Genomic DNA, 10,400 nt, shown 5'->3' on the forward strand with positions numbered 1-10,400 from the left:
ATAAATAAAGACTGATTGATTGAAGAAAACTGTAAGGGGACTTGTAACAGCTGTTGAAATGCTGGTGTTTCGCCACTAGGGGGAGCTCTTGTGACGCTAATGACATTAATAAACCAGAGTTGTGAATCAGAGGAGTGTCTCTCAGCAATCAGTATTTAATTGCATTTTTTGTTATTCAAACTTAAAACTGTTTGCTCCTGCCATTCAGCAGGAGCGGGAGGTAAACAAGAGAAGGGAGATCTGCTGTTGCCATTAAAAAAAACCTAGATAACTCACTTAAATATTATGATCTCAAATACTCGGAGGCTAAGTGTAAGAGGAGAGTGGACTCAGCAGGCAGTGGATCAGAACCACAGATCTCTGATTAAAACAGACCCTGTACTGTGGCCTGATTTGAATTTCAAATGTGCAAACAAAGTTTCTCCTCTGCTGTTATCTCTCATCTTATCTGTGTACTCTCTCCTTTGTGTGATGGCTCTGCGCAGTCAGAGCAAATAAACCAAAGAAGTTTAACTGAGGCTGTTTCAGATTGAGGGGATTGGTGATTGTAAGTTATCTCTAGCTCTCTTTTGAAGAGGGGAGATGTTTATTTATGGACTTCTACTATTTATGTGAGAAACGCTCTTCAATCATATTTAATAAAAACAGAGTGGTGAATCAGAGGAGGAGCGTCTCTCAGCATTCATCAGTACTGCTACACACACACACACAGCAGACTATTTAATCCCGTCTCATCATGTCTGGAATGCCGTTCAACCATTTCTTACAAACCCTTGAGACTTCATGATGTTTCATAATAAAAATGACTACATGATGTTTGGTAGTCACGGGTTGACACTCCTTGCCGCTCTTTTTGTGTCTGTGCGTGTTTTCATCTCTCCGTCGGCCTCTCTGTCTCCCTGGGTTTATGTTTTCAAGGAGGTGCACACTTCCGGAAGCAAATACCACAAGGCCTCAGAGCAGGAATAATATATTTATTGGTTTTAAACTAATATAAGGTCAGTTCTGTATCCATGAATATCATTAATCAACATGTCTCTGGGTTTTCCTCTTTCTGCGTTGCATATCCTCTTGAGCATCAGTCATAGTGCTTATTTGGCCTCATCATTATTTTTAGCCTGACATGTGCTACAGGTATGCAGTGTTCATCATGCAAATGACACATTCACTTGATATCAACACCACATTATTACAAACAACAGCAACAGCATTACACACACACTGTAATGCATTGACTGCTTTCCTGCAGGGAGTTTCCCTTCTACACTGTTTCTTAGTTTACGTTAAAAAACAACTAGAACATGTGCAGTACAATTTCTTCCCTTGTTCAGTTCATTCACTTCTCTATTGTCTCGACAAAGGAAAACTTTCATTTAGTTAATGGATAAGAAATGGAAATCCAGTCTTCCTAATAACACAGCTGCCGTGCAAACAGACTCACATTCAAACTGCCGTCACTTTGTTTCTGAATGAAAAACATGCTGCATTTGTGTTGGTGTTTGTGTTTTATTCTCAGTCATTACAAAACTACATTATTTGGCTGATAACATTTTAAACAAAGTTGGTGATAACAAGCAGCTGAACCAGCGCTGAGGTTTCAGCATGATGCTGTGTTTATTTAGACGCACTGCCGACAATTATTGTTCTCAGAAAAATGTCTAACTGCATAATTAAACAATTAAACCATACTAGGTATGGTTCCTATGCGCAAATTTTCATGTATTTATGTATTTAGTTCAGGTTCAACATTGAAATCAGGTGAAACAGTGTCAAAGGTTAAAATGCTTTAATAAGTCATAAATCACGGAGGAAACCTCGTAATACAAGAAAACAAACAAGCCCATGAACAACTGTACTCTGATCCACTTCATATGCTTCATAAGCAGGTGTGATGCAGCAGTGTCATGAAGGTTTATTTATTTACAATGTTTGAATGTTCAGGCATCTCTTGCTGAATCACTGAATTTGTAGTATTATTAATTCATATTTGGGATACAGGAGTTATTATAAGTCATTCTGAAAAAGGCTCTAAGAGAGAAAAATAAAGTAAAGCTGTAATGTAGAGGCTAAGCCTGGGTTTGAAGTCAGTGAGGTGTTTGATGGGCTGACGCGATGTTATTGTTGTGAATGAAAGTTGTTGTATGGGGAAAGTCCAGCCATACTGATCTTATGAGCTCAAGCATTTATTGCTTACCATGGATCCCATGTCACAGTTCATCATCCAATATAAATCAGCATAGCCGTCACAAACAGGACCAACAACAGCCTGATTTAATGTTCCTACCTTAAATATAATTATTTACAAAGAAAAAAAAAAGAAAGTCACACATAAGTTGATAAAGAAAGGACAAAAATGGAGAAAGTTAGTTTCGTTTTACAAGAAATGAGGGAGGGTTGGGCTCCACCTACTCTGTAGCAATTTATCAGAATTGATTCACTTTTTTTTTTCAGTTCACAAAAGAAAAAATAAATAAACAAGTGAGCTCATAACAAACGAAAAAGCTGGAAGTCCAAGGTCAGATTTAAACACTAGGAGACGTTTCTTATAAACAGGACAAACTAACATTTTGAGAAGATGATGTCATTGTGGTTATTTACCTAGTTATCATTGAACTATACTAACTCGAGCACACACTCATGTAGGTCACACCTAAACTTGATGAGGCAGATTTACTCACCCTGATGCTGTCAATGAACTTCAAAACTGTATCTAGTCAGCCTGATGAGGAAACGGTACACATGCTATCAAAGAACATTCAAATAAGACTGACTGACTCACAGCCCTGATCCCACATTTAGTTTTTTAAACCATTTTATCGAGTTACTGAGTTCATGAGTTGCTGCTTGTAAAACAAATTACAGGAAAACAAAAGAACCGGTACAAACTGGTAACGCAAACCATTGTTAAAACTGACCTGACCACATTTTTAACATCCACAGTTTTCCTTCAGGCTGTTAAATGTTCTTTGGATTCTTAAAGACTTGAATAATGAGCTTGTTTTAAAACAAACAAACAAAAACGATTACACTTGCATGTATGTCTGTTGTGTCTTAAAACTGCTTCCTCAAACTGAACAGTGGTTTTAATGAACCTGAACACAAACCACAACACTGGCTTGTTAGGAGTTGTGCAGGTTACATTTTAATTGCATTTTCTTTGTATCGTGGTTAAAGGTCAATATTCAGGTTTATTAGCAGCTTTGAATGGATTGAATCATGATGTAAAGTTACGGCTTCACTTAGCCTACACGTCTAACCTGCATGAGATCTCAAATATATTATTAATACATAATTTATTCTCACCAGATAGTTATAATATGACAGTCTAAAAATGTTATATTCATCGTATTAAGAAAATGTTTGTCCTTGCCATTGTTGAGCAAGTTTGACTAGTGTGATCACTGATGTTGTTGCAGGTATAATTAAACTGTGTGGGCACAGCTGTCACTCCTGTGTAGTGTGCACACTGAGTACGATCCTCTTTCTCTGTAGAAACCATTTTGTTGGGGCTGAGCTGAAATAAAAATTCAGTCACTTTAGATCAAAAGATCTTTACTTTTCTTTAAAGAACATGAAAGATTTGAAAAGCAGAGCTTACAAAGTTTCAACACCTGGACATTGTTAATAACACACATGACACACTGAGAATTAACGTTGACATCATTTATTTCTTCATTATTTGAGCATTTACAGAATATAAAACATTATGATCTTTTCTGATCTGCTTCTGGCAGCTGAGAATCCCTGAAAAATGTGTCATGGTCTGTTTGTATTCTGCTCTTATAATTTCTGAGAATTATGTGTAATAATGTATCAATACAATAAAGAAACAGAAACAAACTAATGAGAACATTTAATAACAATGAATGTCTAATGTTACTGATCACAGTGTTACCTCTGTGATGAAGAGGCACCTGTCAGACTAGTTGATCTGTTTTCTATAAAAACAATGAAATGACAGTAAATAGATTTTCATGTATCCAGTGCTAAAGCTGAAATAGACTGATTCAATTTTCTACTGAAGCTTCATTAACCGATAGCAGAAGGAACATTAGTTGGACATTTTGTAATGAGGCAAATAAATAGGTTATAAAGCATGAGGTAGATAAAATAGTACTGCAGTAATCTGAAAGCTCAACTGTCAGATTTTAGTTATGAAACATTTCATTAGCTTATAATATAAATATAGCTTAAGACCAGCTTTTGTTCGGTACAAAGAGAAGGTGAAAAAATTGTTTCAGGTTTAAAAATAAGTCACACCAAAAACTGACAGACCAGCTTCCAGCCCAGGGTCTCCTCCTGTCTGATCTGCAGGTGAGAAACAGGTGTGAGGTGTCAGCTGTCAGGTAGGTGATGAGTGAAGAACAGAACAGAATCCATTTCCTCTTCAAACTGCTGTCAGACATTATCTACTGCACTCTGATGTTTCTCTGTGGAAGCAGTCCTGCTGTTTCCTGAGGAGTCAGCAAGTGTCAGAGTGACATCAGGGATCCTTGTGGAGTGTCCGTGACAGTTGTTTGCTTCCAGGTCATTTCTGTCATTGTATTCAGCAGCAGGAGATTCAGAGTTTAGAAAACTTTCAGACATTTCAGTCTGTGGTTCAGCGGGAGGATGGTGTGAGTCCTGATTACATTTTTTATGTTTTCTATAGATCAAAAAAAGAACAACAGCAACAACTGAAAGACCAATGACGAGTCCAACAGATCCAGCCTCCTTCCCTCCATCCTCTGTGTGTCCTCCTTGTTGACCTGCAGGTGAGAAACAGGTGTGAGGTGTCAGCTGTCAGGTAGGTGATGAGTGAAGAACAGAACAGAATCCATTTCCTCTTCAAACTGCTGTCAGACATTATCTACTGCACTCTGATCACATCACTCAGACCAGCTGCTTTCTACAAAGTCTCATCAACAACATCTTTAGAAACAAACATCAACAACCAGGAAGCAGCTTCACCTCTGATCACACACACACTCAACTCTACTCACTCACCTGGAGGATCAACAACATGAAGGTTGATGATGCTGATGGGGTCAGTCTTCAGATGAGCTCTCTTCCTGCGGTTTGTTCTTCTCCTGAAGACACGACACTCGTATGTTCCAGTGTCATTAATCGTCACATCCTTCAGAATCAGAGACACGTCTCCATCCTTCATCTGTCTGTCCTGCAGATCCACCCGGTTCTTAAAAGATGGATGCTGGTTGTCTGGAACAAACAGATCATCCCTGTACAAAAGGACATATTCTGATCCCAGGTCAGCTCTGCTCCACTCTACCACTGTGATGGGGATGTTGTTGTCTTGACCTCGACACGGCAGAGTGACGTTCTGTCCAGCTGTGATGTTTTTCTGGTCTAAAAGAGAGAAAGTGACACAAAGCAGAGAGGTTAAAGGGATCAAAGTACAATTACTAACTTCTGGAGCTTTGAAATCACACTCATAGAAACAATTAGGTTTAAAACTAAAGTGACCACTTGTTCACACTTTTACTAATTAGTAGTTAATAAGTAAAGTAGAAGTAACTACAACAAAAATAACACAAAATAGAAGTGTTGTAAACATAGCACAGTCAAACTCCTGTTTTAACAAATAAAGGATGGGCTCCTCTCTGCTTTGCTGTCAGCTCGGGAGATAACTACATCGGTCTGCTGGGTAATGAAGTTCCAATAAGATAACATGGCCTTTGCTACACATCAAAGACAGTAAATGCTGGATGGTACAAACTTCCTGCAGCCAAATACGGATAAGACTGAGGTAGTTGTCATTGGCCGCTGTGTATGTAGCGCACTCACAAACACACCTGAGCTCCTGATCTATAAAACTGGACCAATAATTTAAAATCCTCACAGTCATTTCTGATTAAGTAAACATGAACAAATCTAGTAATCTGCTTTCATCTTCTCTAGATTAGATCACTGTAACTCATTATTCACATGCTTTACAACAACAACGTTCACACAAACTACAGTGCAAGAAAATCATATAGAAATACAACAGTTCACAGATTACACAACTTCAACCTGCTCTTGATAAGGAAAGAGCGAAACGGCACCGTCTCAAATTACTTGAAATGTGTCACATGACCAACATCTTACAAGTAATGTAAGATGGTGTCACAGTCTCTCTTTTTTCCTCTTTAAACAACAACAACAGAAAATCTGCAGTGCTTGAAACATTCTTTCTTTTCTATTTTTGTATTAATCTCAATATTGAGTTTAGGACTTTAGTATTGAGTTTTACTGCCTCCTCTGGACTAGATATATCGTGCTATCTCAGATCTTGTAAGCTGTAGTACTGAGCTAACTCTCTCTTCCCGAGAATATCAGTTTGAATAATCATTACGGTCTTTCAGATCCCTCTTAAAGAGATATTTTTTTTAATAAACAGGACACTTTCTGTGCCTCCACTTCATTATTTTTGGGTTATAAATATTTCAAGGTAATACAACAATTTTATACCAGCACCCGCGGCTCTATATCAGTGTTCATTTCAGATATAGTGCTGACTTAAACAAACTTCAGCCGTGGACACGCAACATGAACTGTTAAACAGAGAGCATAATATTGCACTGGGCATGACAAACTCAAACTGAAATCAGGAAAATCAATACAATTGAGGTTTATGATGTTTTTAAAAAAAATACATGCTAATAGTCGTATATACGTGATGGTGTTCGTGCAAAGTTTATATCTGCACTATGATCATTATATTGAAGAGAATATATATATATATATATATATATATATATATATATATAAAAAACACCCAGCACGCCCCTGCGGGCGGTTTATCCTTCAAGCTCGGGTCCTCTACCAGAGGCCTGGGAGCTTGAGGGTCCTGCGCAGTATCTTAGCTGTTCCCAGGACTGCGCTCTTCTGGACAGAGATCTCCGATGTTATTCCCGGGATCTGCTGGAGCCACTCGCCTAGCTTGGGAGTCACCGCACCTAGTGCTCCGATTACCACGGGGACCACCGTTACCTTCACCCTCCACATCCTCTCGAGCTCTTCTCTGAGCCCTTGGTATTTCTCCAGCTTCTCGTGTTCCTTCTTCCTGATATTGCTGTCATTCGGAACCGCTACATCGATCACTACGGCCGTCTTCTTCTGTTTGTCTACCACCACTATGTCCGGTTGGTTAGCCACCACCATTTTGTCCGTCTGTATCTGGAAGTCCCACAGGATCTTAGCTCGGTCATTCTCCACCACCCTTGGGGGCATCTCCCATTTTGACCTCGGGACTTCTAGGTTATACTCGGCACAGATGTTCCTGTACACTATGCCGGCCACTTGGTTATGGCGTTCCATGTATGCCTTGCCTGCTAGCATCTTGCACCCTGCTGTTATGTGCTGGATTGTCTCTGGGGCATCTTTACACAGCCTGCACCTGGGGTCTTGCCTGGTGTGATAGACCCCAGCCTCTATGGATCTTGTACTCAGAGCTTGTTCTTGTGCTGCCATGATTAGTGCCTCTGTGCTGTCTTTCAGTCCAGCTTTGTCCAGCCACTGGTAGGATTTCTGGATATCAGCCACCTCCTCTATCTGCCGGTGGTACATACCGTGCAGGGGCCTGTCTTTCCATGATGGTTCCTCGTCTCCCTCCTCTTTCTTGGGTTTCTGCTGCCTGAGGTATTCACTGAGCACTCGGTCAGTTGGGGCCATCTTCCCAATGTATTCTTGGATGTTCCTTGTCTCATCCTGGACTGTGGTGCTGACACTCACCAGTCCCCGGCCCCCTTCCTTCCGCTTAGCGTACAGCCTCAGGGTGCTGGACTTGGGGTGAAACCCTCCATGCATGGTCAGGAGCTTTCTTGTCTTTATGTCAGTGGCTTCTATCTCCTCCTTTGGCCAGCCTATTACCCCAGCAGGGTACCTGATCACGGGCAGGGCGTATGTGTTGATGGCCCGGATCTTGTTCTTACCATTCAGCTGACTCCTCAGGACTTGCCTGACCCTCTGCAGGTACTTGGTGGTTGCAGCCTTTCTAGCGGCCTCTTCATGGTTCCCATTTGCCTGCGGGATCCCCAGGTACTTGTAACTGTCCTCTATGTCTGCAATGTTGCCTTCTGGTAGTTCAATCCCCTCAGTTCTGACTACCTTCCCTCTCTTTGTTACCATCCGACTACACTTCTCCAGTCCGAACGACATTCCAATGTCATTGCTGTATAGCCTGGTAGTGTGGATCAGTGAATCGATGTCTCGTTCACTCTTGGCATACAGCTTGATGTCATCCATGTACAGGAGGTGGCTGACAACTGCTCCGTTCCGTAGTCGGTATCCGTAGCCAGTCTTGTTAATGATCTCACTGAGGGGGTTCAGGCCTATGCAGAACAGCAGTGGGGACAGAGCATCTCCTTGGTAGATCCCGCACTTGATGGTAACTTGTGCTATGGGCTTGGAGTTGGCCTCTAGTGTTGTACGCCACATCCCCATTGAGTTCCTGATGAAGGCTCTTAGGGTCCCATTGATCTTGTACAATTCTAGGCATTCCAGTATCCAGCTGTGGGGCATTGAGTCATAGGCCTTCTTGTAATCAATCCAGGCAATGCACAGGTTGGTCAGTCTGGTCTTGCAGTCTCGGTCTCGAGACTATATATATATATATATATATATATATATATATATATATATATATATATATATATATATAAATAAAATTGTTGTTAACATTAACAACAGCAATAATAATAATGATGATGATGATGATAACCACCATCTATTTTGAAACACTAACCCTAGAAGTATGTATACAGTTATGACAAATCATCACTGGTTAAACACGCAAAGTGCTCAGTTTACCTTTATGGACGGACGCCTGCAGTACTCCAACAAACAGCAGAGCCCAGAGCAGTTCAATACGAAGAAAATTCATCATACTTTCTCTGCTTCGATAAACCATCAAAGATCTGTGTATCACGGAGAGTGACAATCCGTGTTGTCCGTAAAGCCAAAATTGTCCTTAATGTGGACAGCTCACAAACCACTGTTTACAAACTAAACGGGCCTCGTGTGATATATGTAGCCTAGATCAGGAGCAATTGGATTGGCCCATTGTTTTCACTTATAGGGACTCCCCATCTGTCGTGAGCAGTTAGGGACTGCCCACGACAGACTCTATGCTGTCACACTCTTTGTCACATATGCCTAAACCACCGGTCGGTCGAGTTTGTCCTGTTGTTCCTCTGTAAGCAGCCATGGAGAAGAGGGAAGTTGAAGTAAAGTAACACAGAGCAGTGAAGAGAAACTGAGTCTTAGAAACAATGAAGCGTCCACTGCAGCTTCTGCCTCGGCTTTTCCTAAATATTGATCTATGAAGTTGTTGTTTTGTTATTTGCTGATTGTCTTTAGATGACATAGTAGGTCAGTAGCTACTACCTGTGACTGTCAGGTCCCAGCTAAATTCACAGCAGAGCACAGTTGAAGGTTCAACGTTCAGGTTTACCAGCTTTAACCAGGCGTCCCTGTTTGCCTCACATTAGCTGTGAAGCTCGCACTGTGAACTAAGCAGGTCAAAATAAAAGGAAAACAGTGACAATGAAAACAATTTAAACACGACCTCACCATTACTCTCCTTCCATTGTCCGTGGAGGGACGCAGTTGTTCCACTGTCTCCTTTAGCTCCATTTAAAGGTCTTCAGTATGTTTCAAATATATCTGATAACTTAAATATAATCTTCAAATCTAAAGGTATGAAAAAGCACCGAGGGTGCTTATTGAGCCACTGCGGAAAGTCCCCAAAGTGAAAGCAATAGCTGTGTTACAGCTTATATGTTCTGGAGGAGTGGTTCCCGCTGTCACACCCAGGCTTCCTGAAACGAAGCGTCTAAGCAGAGCACATAAAACAACAACCACAGGTGTAGATTATGAGCTCAATATGACAGATTTGTTGAAATAAGTCTTTAAAATAAAACCAAGTTTTCCTTTTCTATGAGCATAAAACAAAATATTAACATCACACTGAGGTCACTGAGTGAGTTTCATTTTGAATGTTTTACAAAGCAAGGACTGAGAAAGTCCCGCCCAGCAAGCAGTTTGTTGATCAGCGGCAACAACAGTTATTCTGTGATATTAACGCTTAAATTAAATGCAGAGAAAAGGCTCGAACTTTGGACGAAGGTCAAAGGTCTGTTTAAAACCCTCACACTGTATAAACAGGACACGGTGGGTTTCAAATTTCAAATTCAAATTTTATTTGTCACATACACAGTCATACACAGTACGATATGCAGTGAAATGCTTGGACAACTGCTCGTGACCTAACGAAAACAAAAAAGGAAAAGGCTATGATTATGATCTCATCTTTTGAATCCTTTGTCCTCCACAATGCTAACTGGCTGGGAGTCCTCAATCACCATGCTAACCAGGTCTTCAGCTATTTGAGATTGTTCTCCTGAGGAAAGACAATAAAG

The 10,400-nt window shown here is 40.6% G+C and overlaps 1 protein-coding gene across 1 annotated transcript; it reads right to left on the bottom strand.

The window, feature by feature from the left end:
* Positions 1 to 4,191: 4,191 nt before the first annotated feature.
* On the bottom strand, positions 4,192 to 10,158 carry LOC146673491 (uncharacterized). The gene is made up of 4 exons (XM_085401911.1): positions 9,553 to 10,158; positions 8,791 to 8,897; positions 4,987 to 5,346; positions 4,192 to 4,748 (listed from the first exon to the last, which is right to left on the bottom strand). Exons 2-4 carry the CDS (start codon positions 8,888 to 8,890, stop codon positions 4,399 to 4,401), a joined length of 810 nt encoding a protein of 269 aa, XP_085258037.1. The 5' UTR covers positions 8,891 to 8,897; positions 9,553 to 10,158; the 3' UTR covers positions 4,192 to 4,398.
* Positions 10,159 to 10,400: the final 242 nt, after the last annotated feature.

The sequence above is a fragment of the Rhamphochromis longiceps genome, linkage group LG3, assembly GCF_057381845.1.
Source record: "Rhamphochromis longiceps isolate RC_006_pf linkage group LG3, R_longiceps_female_GT1.1, whole genome shotgun sequence".
Taxonomy (NCBI): Eukaryota; Metazoa; Chordata; class Actinopteri; order Cichliformes; family Cichlidae; genus Rhamphochromis; species Rhamphochromis longiceps.